A 13,425-nucleotide genomic window follows, 5' to 3' on the forward strand; every position below is an offset into this window, starting at 1 on the left:
CAGATTATTAGACGTGGGAGAGCGTCATGCAATTACGTACTATACAACATTTACTACAGCTCTTCTACCTGTTGTGTAGGTTTTCAATTCACATGCAAATCTGATCAAATGTTTCTGCTTAATTATTTGTCCACCACTTATTCTTTTATGTTTTAATAGGTTGTTTTGATGGAAATATGCTCTCTTTGTTAATTGCAAAAGGTGATTAACTGTCCTTGTAGCTCATGAAAACAATATATCAGCCACTCATTGTGCATCTCAACAAGCCATTCAGACTTCATTTATCATATTATTCGTAGGTGACACAGAAAGCAAGGCTCTACCCTAGTGGGTTTTGATAATGTGCACATTAGAGGCAGCTGTTTACACATTTTACCCCTGTTTGGGAAAATGATATTGAGTTAAACAGATACATTGCAGAAAAGCAAGAAATTCGAGGCAGCAGACATGTTGACCATTGATTTGTAATGAGAAGATAATGCTATTTCTCTATTCTGGACACACAAAATGGAATGAAAATCGAACAGTCAGTAGGAGTATGAGTACATGCTTGTTATGTATTGCATCCAATTTCCTTCAGAGAGGAAACAATGGTTTCCTGTTTGTATCAGTTTGAAATGGACACAAAAAAACCATACCATTATGGTCACATTTGCTCCTGAGTTTTGCAATAATTTTTTTCCAAGCAATTAAGTTATATTAAAATGTGTAAATTCTAAGTTTTACCCTGTGGAATTATATGTAAAACTGCACAGTGCTGTTTTATTCAGTCATGCATGGAAATCAGATTTATTTTATAATGTACATGGTTGAACAAAATGAGCAATTTGCTTAACTATTTTCCCAGAAATTCCCAGAGGACAAAATACTTATGTGGAACTAAAATGTTCCACTCATCTACTAAAACCCTGTAAGAATGATAATGAAAAGTTCAAATTTTTGAAATAAATGCTTGCTTTTGTGATTAAGTTCAATTATTTTGGATCATGATAATAAATCAGCCATGAAAAGCAGTTGCTCAGAACACAAGTTAAGCAATTACTTTTTTAAATGTAAAAAACTCCATTCAAAAGAACAAATAAATAAATAAATAACCTCATATTCTGAGACATCTTCATTACTGATATTAAACAAGGCAATAGCTTTGTATTAGCTGTCAATACAGGAAAGTAAATAAATATATTATACAGTAGTATATGTGCAACACAAAGCCCTAAAATATTAGTCTTCCTAAACATAACTGTGAATTGGTTAAAGGTAAACTGATAAGGAAACATGTTATTCACAAATAAGCTTTCAATTCACTCTTGTGATCTCAGGAATAGAAAAACAACAACCTAGTGAATTAATGATATATTACATCCTGTGGCAAAATATAAAAACCTGCATGTTGTGTACTTATTTTAAAAAGGCTTTAAAACAGAAAAACAGGCTAACATTAGCAATTCACTGACAGTTCTGAGGTATAAAGTGGGTCAAAACACATACACTTTGAATGATAATAATACTAATGAATATGCAGCACTCCGCTAAGTTTGGACAAATGCAGACAGAATCAAACAGACTGACAAAACATGAACATATTTATTACATTATTTATTACCAATATAATTGCATTGCTATAATTCATTTAAATTACTATTGTTTATTTGTTTGGCTGTTTCCAAGATCCTTTAGGAGCTGCTAATTACAACTATAAAGATGGGTCCTTTGATTGGTAATAGAATTCATTCATTCAAAAATCCATGAAGAACCTTCAGCTGTATAGAAAAAAGCATATCTTAAAATAACTTTCAAAGAAAAAAAAATGGAAGGAAAACAGGTAAGTACCCCTTCTGAAAGCTTTATTTGAGAAGACCAAAAGCACTTCTCATGTTGCAGCATCCAAAGCAATTATCTTGTTATTGTGAGTATTAAGCTCTCAAACAGTTTACTTTTCACCATGCTCTCAAGCAAAACAGCTGTTCTCAGTCAACATTCAATTCTAGGCTTAATGAGTTTACGGTATAACCTCTGGCCATTTTTATTCAAACCATCCGGAATTAGCTTACAGTTACCTTTCATACCTAAATTAATTATAGCAGCATTATGCCGAGCTAAAAGTGGCTTTGCACCTGCTCTTGTGCTATTTCGGTTGGGTATATCAGAAAAGGTCATCACATTAGCATATATTTTTCTATTCTGAGGTTTCAACATTCCCATTTCCATTGCATAAACTCTACAGAGCAATTCAATATGATATTGACTGTAGCCAAGTCTTCATATTATGCCAACTCCAATTTCCTGTTCATTTTTGATAACTTATTTATCTTTTACTCCCTCATTATCAGTTTCATCATAGACCATCCTGCAGTGGCTTAAGTCTCAGAATAGATCCTCAATGGTTCAAAGCAATGATATTAAGTCCAAGCAGAACATCGGGTTGGCAGACATGATGTACCATGATACTCCATATGGATGTGCTACAAGGAGGCCAGATTAACAGCCAACCACAGTGGAAGGAAAGCCAAGATGAGGTGGAGAACAGTTAGTCTGATGCCAGCTGACGGGGGCATCTCAGGAAGTGATGTGCCTGACTTTGCAGCACTGGGTCTGGTGTAAATGTATGGATGACTCTGGGATTTGTCCGTTTGAGCATGAAAGACATTTAAAGCACGTAATAATGGAATTAGCAAGAAAATCCAACACATCATGTAATTATAGTGACATAATGGCATAATTAAATTACACTAATAATAATTTCTTACCACAGGGGGGCAAATGAGCTCAATAGGGTTTGAAAAACTCTCCACCATGAACTTCTCCCCCTCAGGTTGAAACTTGCCACACAAGAAATGAGAGAAAAGATTTGATTTTAAAATGACATACTGTGCCTGTATGACAGTGACATATAATCATAGAGCACTGCACATTTTGTCCATAGAGCACACTGCACAAAATTCTATACTGCTTATCAAAATTATTTTCTTTTCTTCATGTTTCATTTTTTTCTTTACTATTTTATTTAATGATTCAGTTTTATTTTCGATTTTATTTTATATTATTATATATTTTCTTCATTTTATATTTTAAATTGTTTTATTTTATGTTTTCTTCATTTTATATTATTTATATTCTAAACATTTTAAATGATTTTTATATTTTATTTAATGTTTTGATATTTTACATTTCATTTTATTTTATTTTTTTATTGTGGAGCTTTGTGAATTTGTTCAGAGTTAAAGTTGTTACCATGTTGTTCCACAGTCCCTTGGCTAACTCCTCATGTCCTTTCATTGTGAAGTGGAAACAGTCCGGAGTAAAAAAGCTCATATCAATCTTCCCATTCTAATCAGAGAAAAATATAAAAGGCACAAATTATGAACACCACATTCATGTTTTAATGGAAATTTTACCATTTAAACCTTAATGCAAAACTAGCAGCAAAGTGCCATAAATTACAGTAATTAATAAACAGTCAGTGGTCACTACTCACAGGGAGTCTTGGAGGATCTGCGTGTTTCAGGAATGGCTGCAAAACTACAGCAAAGTCATTCTTAAAGAAGCGGTCAGCGTGCAAGAGCTGCTCCAGTGCTTTCTGAGACGAAAGCAATGTCATTCAGCATCTGCAAATTACAGATTCATACTATAACTGTGTAGATAATTGTGAAAGCAAACACACCTGGAATTCGAAGTTGACTCCAACCAGCTCCTTCAGATCAGCAGATCCCGCAGCAGGCTTTACCAGACAGGAGCAGAATGACCTGGAGAGATCAGAGCATAGGATAGGAGAGAAATGATCCTGTATCACTGAAAGAATAAAGATGACATGCCAATCATCTTGAGCAAAACAGGCTGAATGTCGTTACACTTTGTGACTAGATATGTATTGCATATATGCAATTTCCATGTGCAATCATCATTGACGACACCAGTTTCTCTCTTTGCTCGATTAAGCTTGATAAAAGCTGGATTTCATTTCCTGTACCTTTGGAGCAGACATCCTGGCGTGGGTTTCTGTACTTCCCTCAGGGTCTCCATCGGCAGTATCTGGACCACGTTCACTATCATTCGAGGAACCTGCAAAGGTAAATTAAAAGAAAATTTTCAAAATTACACTAACAAGGCTTTAATAATTTGTTCAAAAATACAGTGCAAACAGTAATTTTGTTAAATATTGTTACAATGCAAAAATTACTTTTTTCCTTGTTAATATATTTTAAAATGTAATTTATTCCTGTGATGGTAAAGACGTTTTTTCAACGGCCATTATTCCATTTTTCAGTGTCACATGATTCTTTAGAAATGATTATAATATGCTAATTTGGTGCTCAAGAAACATTTCTTATTATTATCATCATTAATGATGGAAACATTTGTGCTGCTTAACTTAAATAAAAAATTATTCAGGATTCTTCGATTAATAGAAAGTTCAAAAGAACAGCATTTATTTGAAACATATTTTTTGTAACAATACAAAAGTCTTTAACTTTCACCTTTGACCAATTTAATATATGGTACAGTACATTCAGTTCAATAATTTTAAAAAGAAACTCAAATTGATGACAAAATAAATCATATTTCGAAAATAATTTTTCTGACCAATTCTCAGAAATCACCTCATTCATCAGCATTTCCAAGGACACAGTCATGTAATGGACAAAGTTCTCCACTGAAAACAGGGACTGTGTATATAAATGGAGAACATAAATTTAGAGGCTCCAAAAACACAATATGTCTGAATACAGAATACAGACTCTTTAAAGGTCACTTCGACGCTTTGACTAGCCTAGAACTGCTGTTTCTCATGAGAACAATGAAACATGCTGTTAATGATCATCTTCACAAGCATCTATATGTTCACTATTTAACATTTATTTTAAGCCTCCTCTTTCTGCTTTGACATTGCGAACAAAATTTGTCAATACTGTAGAAGAATCTTCTGTCTGTAGTTTGCCAAAGAAACAGCTTTCTAAGCAATGCCTTGTCTTTGCAGTAATCACAGATGTCATTCATCCCAATTAGAATGGTCAACAGTTTCCAGTCCTCATCAAAGTCCAGATCCTACAGCAAAACATGGGGAGAAAAATCACAACAATGCCAAGATGTAGGAAACAGCATATTCAAAGCACTGTAACAAAATAATACACCTACCTCATATGTTTTTAGTGTATCAATCAAATGTCTGACTTGTTCAGGAAGATTACTAGGAAGACAACAAAATTCATATCATCAGCTGATAAAACACCACAGCAAAATTAAAAATATAGTTAAAGTAAAAATATCTTTATGGCATATTTTTATCTTTAACAACCATTTATGAAGAATGACTATTGATGTACTGGCATTTACAAGGTGTTGTGTCCCGTTACAGCCAGGTTAAATCCAGTCTCGCAGAGGGGAGCCGGGGTCCCATGGACCGTCTTAGTTGGGGCGGGTCCCACTAAATGGGGGTTGAAGAGTCGAATGATGTCTAAATCATAAGCACAGAACAGTCTGGGTCACCAATGCTGTATGCTTTTTAAGCATTTTGCAACAGATTTCAGTTTGTAAATGCAGAATATGACTGACATTAAGGCAAAACTACGTACTTGCAAGTGTAATGACATCTTGAAAGGTTCCATAGCCACCAATGCTGTTAAAATAAGAAATCATCACAAATTTATTGGCAAATAAAAGTCACTTTATTTCTAAAAGTAGTAGTCAAAGAAATCAAAAGCAATGTTAATATTAGTAATACACTTACCTCCAAGACACGTGACGAAATTCAATAGGTATGCCAAGAACTGTGGTTGCATTTGCACCAATCGCTGTCTACAAGTGAGAGAATTACAATTATTAGAGATTATTATAATTTTATTCGCCACACACCAGTATTATCAGTAACTGCACTAGTTATAAATGTGTTCTTATTTTGCTATCTGCTTAAAGGGGTCATGAACTGCTTTTGTTTTTTATTTTGTACTGTTCTCTGAGGTCCACTTATAATGCGATCAAGATTTTTGCATCAAAAACATCATAATTTAGAAGTAATAGGCTATTTTCTGTCCACCCTCATCAGAACGCTCTGTTTGAATAGGCGTGGCGGATTGTAGACTCGGAAGTAAACGCCCACTGCCATGATTGGCTAACAGTTGTGTATGTTTGACAGCCTCCGTCCTTCACAGATGGATCTTGTGCCTTGTTTGTAAACGAATCCGTGGTAAAAAAAAAACATATATTAAGTGAACAAAGGACCAAGTTCTTACTGACGCGGTCTGGATCTTCATTAAAAATAAAGTTCATCCACTCTTTGCTAATGTTGGGATCAGAAGGAAGGCAATGCAAAGACTGTTTTTCCCACAGCTTGGCACTGCACAGCGTCTTGTTGTCTTCGGCGCCATCTTTATCGTTTGGTTTCTGCGTAGACCTGCGTTTGCCTCTCATCATTTACCCACTATGTGCGATAATCGGTGGGTGGGGCTAAACAGGCAATGATGTTCGATTTCACAGTTCATGACCCCTTTAAAGGGATAGTTCACACATAAATAAAAATTCCATCTTCATTTACACACCATCTTGACTTTTTTTTCTATTGAACACAAGATATTTTGAGAAATATCTCATTGTTTTTTGTCCTAACAATGAAAGTCAATGGTAACCAAAAGTGCTTTTGTATTCCACAGAAGAAAGTAAGTCATAAAGGTTTAGAACGACATGAAATGATGACAGAATTGACATTTTTGGGTGAACTATCCCTGATGTTTACCTCATTTTGCCTCATGAGTGAATGTGATTAAAAGTAGTGTATAATTAATTCTGTTGTCAGCTAACTAATGAACAGTGGTCTTTAAAACTGAAAAAGAAAAGAATCAATAATCACACTCACCGTCAATGAATCCCCAAGGGCAGCGATCACTTTAATATCCGCAGCCTTCACCAGCTCAACTACAATAGAGATACAGCGAATTAGAAGATCAGATACCAAAACATGATCTAAAGATTCTGCTGTAATGAAGTTTGCCTTTGGTACAACAAGAGCTAACATTCATCACCAATGATAAACATCAGCATCTAGGTAAAAATGCCCTCACAGCCTCAAAGAAAATGTGAAAAATCTAATTAAAGAACTGCCCCATTCCTGACTAGTACTGGCAGCTTGAATAATCAAGTTTGACCGTATTGACTTTAGATCAGAAGTCTGCATTCATCACGCTATGTGGGCAAAACACTGACCCTAGACCAGCCTACCTGAGGTGGGCACAGAAGAGGAGGGGCTCATGTCAGGACACATGAAAGGTGGGTGTTTGAAACTGATTGGCCTGGTCTTCTCAGGAAACTCCTGTAACAAAATAGCATGCTGGTTACTGTGAGGTCACAACTAAAACATCATTCAGACCACGGACCACACTATAGACCAACCGGATACATTTTTTACATTATGATTTATTACAGATAAACCAATCGGAAGGTTGCATTTATGGCCTCATGTGACATTCCAACACAAAAACATCCATGATGGTCAAAACATTTCCATTACAAATACACAAACACACCTTTCTAAGCGCTTCCTCACTATAGTGACTGAGTCCTTCCTCATATTCCAGCCTCCACTCATCACCTTGGGAAAATATTAAGATCCATAAGCACTTTAGACTTAATAAAGGCCAAAATTCCACTGACTAGAACGGAGGCCTTCAACATAGGTCCACGCAAACATCTCATTCCTTCATCCCAGGTCAATCTCACACATGTAACGTGGGCCTTGCGCTCCAGTTTATCATCCCAGCTCTGGATGCTTCTAGCACTTACCTTTGACAGGACAGAGGGCTAGCAAGCAGGTTGCCACGGCAATGAAAAGCCACTCCATGGTGGAGCGTTTCCAAGCGGGTTAGCACAATGGATGTGCGTGCAGAGAGAACGGGACCATTATATCAGTGCCCCTTTATCTCCCCCACCCAAAACAGCTGAGTGACTAAGTTCAGGCCCACCGACATAAAGCATGATCCAGGCACACATGCAACTGCCAGAGGACTGGTGACCATTCACAACTTTAGATAGCTTTAATAGAAACCGTGTCGCACTGGGGCCTGGGAGAACCAGACCCGCAGCTCAATGCAGATCTGGGCCAGGAGAGATGTTGTGCACACTGGATGTGAGTTTGGACCGAATAGCATCTGTAGGTCTAATTATATTAAGATAGGAAATTACATTCAGCTGTGAACCCATTGATTTTTATTAGTTATTTAGAAACATTGCCATTTGAAAATGCAATTATTTCCTTTTTAAGTCTCATCCTTTGTTATCTCAGTATTATGAGCTGTTTGATTGACATGGAACATAGAGGAATCTGTTATATTACTTTCAAAGCTTCAAACCATCGCTGAATTGTGAGAACTCTGCAAAAACAAACTAATGCTCTGGTGAATCTTCACAAGAAAAACAGTTCTTTACATCCTATTCACATACATATGCTTACATTACAGATTTTTTTTTTTTTACACACCAAAAGTTGTGGTATTGCTATGTTACCTGAAACGACAGACACCATTGCCAAATAATCAATAGATATTCTAGACATGTTCACAACTGAAATGATCTGAAATAGTTTTCCTCTGAAAAAGAACCTAAAACTGAGATTTAGCACACAAACAGCCACATCCTAAAACAAATGGATCAACTTCAGGAATTCACAGAGCTACAGATCTTACACGCATATCATCAAAAACATTTCTGAGAGCATTCAATGTATTGATCTTAAAATAAAAAAGCAAAAAGGTGTCTTGTAATACAAAAAAACGAGCATTATAGCCATACAGAAACCCATTCATCAATTCAAATATTTTTCATGTATGCAGAGGAATTTAAATCCCATTTTGAAAATTTTTGTAAAGGTTGAATGACTAATGATGAATGAGGTTTGAAGTAACTAGAGCTTCAAAAATCTGAAACATACTGGACACCAGCCATAATTGCACTAAATTAGTATCATAAACACCCTACAGAGACACTTTTGTAACAATGAAAGTAAGTCAAAGGCAGTAGTAATCTGAATGATTCAACATTTGGCAAGGTGAGCGTTTATGGCAATAAAAAGCCTTATGAAAAACTGCTAACCTTAGATTACTTACCGTGTAGTTTATTCATATGTAACTGCACATTTGAATCGAGACAGTGAAATCTACATCAATGTGCTGCTGAAAACTACTTTTGTCCAAATACTGACGTTATAAATCATTTCTGGACTTCTGGAAAAAAAAAACTGCTAGCAAGCCACTTAAATGAAAGCATGCTGAGAGTATGAACTTTTTACATATTGAATTCAGAGCAGTCCACCTTGCACTCTGCGTTCCAAAGAGGCATGGTGTCAAAGTTTGAATTTGTACTAAACTTAATACAAAAAAAAAAAAAATCTAAATGGGTTGCACAAAATAGGTTCGATCCTTGGCTTTTAGCACAGTGACGAGCAAAAGCAGAAACAACTAATGGAGTTCATTCAGCAATGTTGTCTTTTCCCCCCCACATAGTGAGTGTTGATTTGCACAAATGTTATTTCACCTGGCAAAACCCTGAGGAGCACATTTAAGATATTGTAGAAGTTCATCTAGTTTTTCCCCAAGCCACAGTTAAAAGACAAAGGAGGGGCTGGACAGGGCAACAAGAGTCCTGAAAGCTCTTTTGGGGTTAACAGGATTAAAGACCACAGCAGGTGTAGGTGTCAGTGGCTGTCCCAGGGGGAGAGACGCTATTGGGCCTCAATTCGTTCTCCCGTAATCCTTGTCCCATTTGGTCACCTCCACTCTGATACCTGCTATCTCATTGTTCCTCAGGCTCTCCGGCTGGCTGCTCAGGCTGGGCTGGAGGTCTAGGGGGCACTGGAGGGGCTCTGGGTATGGCTTGGTGCTGTCTCTGCCGATATGCGATTACTGTGCCCAAGAGCAGAGCAATGACAGTCATGAGGTAGAGATCCCACTCAGGACCCAGTAACTGGTCAAGATCCACCTGAGATAGAAGCTCCTTCAGCTTAAGAAAAAAAAAAAGATGAATGTTATTGGTTAGTCCTTGACTTGAGGCAAATCAGATTTCAGGTGGATTCTCACTGAAAGATTTGACTTACATTAAGATCTTGCAGGTACTGTTGTGCATAAATAAGGCCCAGCTTGCACAGGGCCAGGAACACAGGAACTTGGGCGTCAGGACTGGCTTCTGCAGCCATGTCATAGAAACGTTTAGCCAGATGAATGTCCTGTGGAGGAGCAATCCAAAAAATTAGTGTTTAATACAGATTAAATATGGTCAGTAAAGAAAGTTTTTAGAAAGAAATTAATACTTTTATTCAGCAAGAATGCATTAAATTGTGACAGAAAAGTGACAGGGAAGACATTTATGATGTTACAAAAGTTTTCTGATTCAAGTAAATGCTGTTCTTTTGAACTTTCTTTTTACAAAGAATCCTAAAAAAATTTATCTGTTTCTACAAAAATGCTAAAAAGTTGAAAGGTTTCAACATTAATAATGAATTAATTTCTTTACATTACATGAATTAATTTCTAACATTAATTTCTTGAGCACCAAATCAGCATATTGGAAAAATGAATGATTTCTGAAGGATCATGTGACACTGAATACTTGAGACTTTGCAATCACAGGAATAAATTATATTTTTAAATATATTAGAAAATGTTTTTTTTTTTAAGATTTATTTTTGGCGTTTTGCGTTTTATTTAGATAGGACAGTGTAATGACAGGAAGCGACGTGGGAGAGATAGGGGGCGGGAAAGGTCCACGAGCCGGGATTCGAATTCGAGACGCAACGGCGCTGTCATGTATTTTTATAGTAATAATAGGTCACAATTTTACTGTTATTAATCAAATAAATTAAAATAAATGCAGCCTTGGGGTGCATAAAAGAGGTTTAAAAACATCTCACAGACCCCAATCTTTTGAACGGTAATGTACATGCTTGCTTATATATAAATATGCACAGATATTTCACCTGTTTAATACCAAGGCCCTTCTCATGCATATAGCCTAGGTTGAACATGGCCTGTGCACTGTGCTGTTGCTCAGAGGCCAGACGATAATGAATGACTGCAGTCTCATAGTCCACATCAGTGCCATAGCCGTAGAAATGATAGTCACCCAGCTTGATTCTGGCCACTGTGTAACCTGATAGCAAAACAAAATATAAAACAGATACTGATACAGAGGTCCTGGGTGTTCAACAGCTTGATAGAGCCTCAAACAATATTTAATAACATGTTATAAAAAAAATATATGTTTTTATTTTGCAACAGTGATTGTCTGACTTTACATTATCCTGCTTATTACGTACGTATCTGTGTACCAAGTAAGTAAATAAATGGGCATGATATAGTGAACTTGCGTATTTTATCAATATGTAATCAATTTTCTTTAAAGAGTAATATGAAAGTAATACGACTATGACAAAGATTGGTTGCCAGGGACAACAGCAAAATAGCAGCAATGATACTGAAATGTGAGAAAGCAGAATGCTGCGAATGACCAATCAGAATCAAGTATTTGAGCGAGTCATGTAGCAAGCAGTTATATTTGTCTCACTATAATGGTTGTAAGGTCATCAAAGCACTTTGGCATTTTGCTAGAGTGACTGTGTGGGTTGAAGAGAACAGTCTAACCTTGAGCAGCTGCTCTGGTCCAGTGGAGCAAAGCCCGTGGGTAAGATTCATTCTCATTGAAAATCTGTGATCCCTCTGAAAGACACATACACAGAGTCAGATTTATTATTACAATGTGAAATGGCTTAATTTAGCTGGGTTTTAATTTACCAAGGGACAATAAACATGAAGGGAATATCTTTATACGTAGTCTCTCAGGCTTTCTGTGCAGAATGCTCTACCTTCACAAAGATTCTCTGACCTTCTTTAAGTGTTCCCACATATTTAGACATGAATTTCCATAACTTTTTTCCCAGTCATTTAAGATGACTAATAATTACACTTTAAAGAGGTCATGAACTGAGAAATCAAAATTCCCTTGATCTTTTGACATAAGAAAATCACTGGACTATAAAAACATCATGTAAGTTTCAGAACTCAAAACTTTCTTGTTAGTGTAAAAACAGCTTATATTGAAGGCAGTCTGCCAAAACGACAGCTTGTGGAATGTGCCACTTGATGATGTAATAATGTGGCTAAACACCACCTCTGCGGAAGAAGATCAACACCTGCTTCTACGTCGCTGCCTGTTTGGCCCCGCCTACCGATTCACGCAAGTAGTGTAAAAAGCGAGAGAGGTGAACGCAGGTCTACGCAGAAGTCAAACAATAAAGATGGCTCTGAAGGCAACAAGACGCTGTGCAGTGCCAAGTTGTGGAAAAACACAGCCTGCGTCCCGGTCCCAATGTGCATACTATCCATCCTAAATTCTATGTGATATTAGTAATTTTCAATACTATTTAGGGCATATAGGGTGGACAGTAAGAACTTGGTCCTTTGTTCACTTAATTTGACTACGGATTCGTTTACAAACAAGGCTCAATTCGACACAGAATTTCCAGAAAGACTGAAACTAAAAGACAATGTTGTACCGACTATATTGGATCCGACAGTAATGTCGCACCACACAAGTGTGAGTAACTGTTTTTTATTACGTGGTCACTATTGCTTTGTCTGTAATTACAGATCGTTTGATATGTACTGAGTATTTATGCATTTTTAACCTAAAATCCAGCACCGTCCATCTATGAAGGATGTGTGCTGTCAAACATACACAACTAATAGCCAATCATAGCAGTGAACGTTTACTTCAGAGCAGAGATGTTCACAAGTCTTTAACTTGGAGTCCGAGTCAAGTCTGGAGTCTTTAACTTGGAGTCCGAGTCAAGTCTGGAGTCTTTAACCTGGAGTCTGAGTCAAGTCTCGAGTCTTTGGTCACGAGTCCGAGTCGAGTCTCAAGTCATTTAATGGCTTGCTAAAAAAAAATCTCATTCAGAATCCTCATGTATCGAAATCTTCCTATTTACGAAGCTGTTTTATAGGCTATAGACAAAATATATATTCTGAAGTATTTCTTTATTATACAAGTCAGGGGTATTCAATTAAATTTCCAAGGTGTGGCCTCTATTTTATTCCAAGCAGAGGTCCGAGAGAAAAAAAAAAAAATTATTATTATTATTTTTTTTTTTACTTGTATTGCATTTTTACATTTACATACATGTTTCTGTTCAAGGTTTTCCACCTGAAATCTATACTATTTTAATATGTTCGCCTACTTAAAAGCATTATCTAAAAACAATGTAGCAACAATAATCAAAACGTTCTCATCTTGATCAGAAAAGAAAGATATCTAGCAATTTCAAAGTTTAAGTTCTATCCTAGCCATCTAACAACAATTTTCCCAATTATAATTACATGATTCTTTTGAAATGTTCTTAGCCTACAGATTAATAATGCTAAATGTATGAATGAATGAATGATGCATTTA

General features: G+C 36.3%; 2 protein-coding genes across 4 annotated transcripts in view; both read right to left on the reverse strand.

Moving 5' to 3' along the window:
- Positions 1-1,628: 1,628 nt before the first annotated feature.
- Positions 1,629-8,073, reverse strand: LOC107721335 (phospholipase B1, membrane-associated-like). 2 transcript variants are annotated; one of them, XM_016529287.1, is made up of 16 exons: positions 7,771-8,073; positions 7,515-7,579; positions 7,210-7,300; positions 6,848-6,906; positions 5,726-5,793; positions 5,571-5,614; positions 5,332-5,452; positions 5,134-5,185; positions 4,963-5,043; positions 4,599-4,664; positions 3,968-4,059; positions 3,662-3,743; positions 3,476-3,577; positions 3,232-3,327; positions 2,748-2,819; positions 1,629-2,615 (listed from the first exon to the last, which is right to left on the reverse strand). In XM_016529287.1, the coding sequence occupies exons 1-16, from the start codon at positions 7,826-7,828 to the stop codon at positions 2,463-2,465; spliced, it is 1,302 nt and encodes a 433-aa protein (XP_016384773.1). In that variant the 5' UTR covers positions 7,829-8,073; the 3' UTR covers positions 1,629-2,462. The 2 variants fall into 2 exon arrangements, with proteins under 2 accessions (XP_016384773.1, XP_016384774.1); XM_016529288.1 differs by lacking the exon at positions 7,771-8,073 and adding an exon at positions 7,708-7,747.
- A 102-nt stretch (positions 8,074-8,175) lies between these two features.
- Positions 8,176-13,425, reverse strand: part of LOC107721334 (protein sel-1 homolog 1-like) — a 21,747-nt gene continuing 16,497 nt past the window's right edge. For both annotated transcript variants that reach the window (XM_016529286.1, XM_016529285.1), the window contains exons 18-21: positions 11,619-11,693; positions 10,955-11,127; positions 10,076-10,204; positions 8,176-9,981 (exon numbers count right to left, since the gene is read on the reverse strand). In XM_016529286.1, the coding sequence (XP_016384772.1) occupies positions 9,775-9,981; positions 10,076-10,204; positions 10,955-11,127; positions 11,619-11,693 (584 nt within the window). In that variant the 3' untranslated portion in view covers positions 8,176-9,774. The remainder of the gene's footprint in view (positions 9,982-10,075; positions 10,205-10,954; positions 11,128-11,618; positions 11,694-13,425) is intronic.

Source organism: Sinocyclocheilus rhinocerous, unplaced genomic scaffold (assembly GCF_001515625.1).
Source record: "Sinocyclocheilus rhinocerous isolate Xijiao unplaced genomic scaffold, SAMN03320098_v1.1 scaffold271, whole genome shotgun sequence".
NCBI lineage: Eukaryota > Metazoa > Chordata > Actinopteri > Cypriniformes > Cyprinidae > Sinocyclocheilus > Sinocyclocheilus rhinocerous.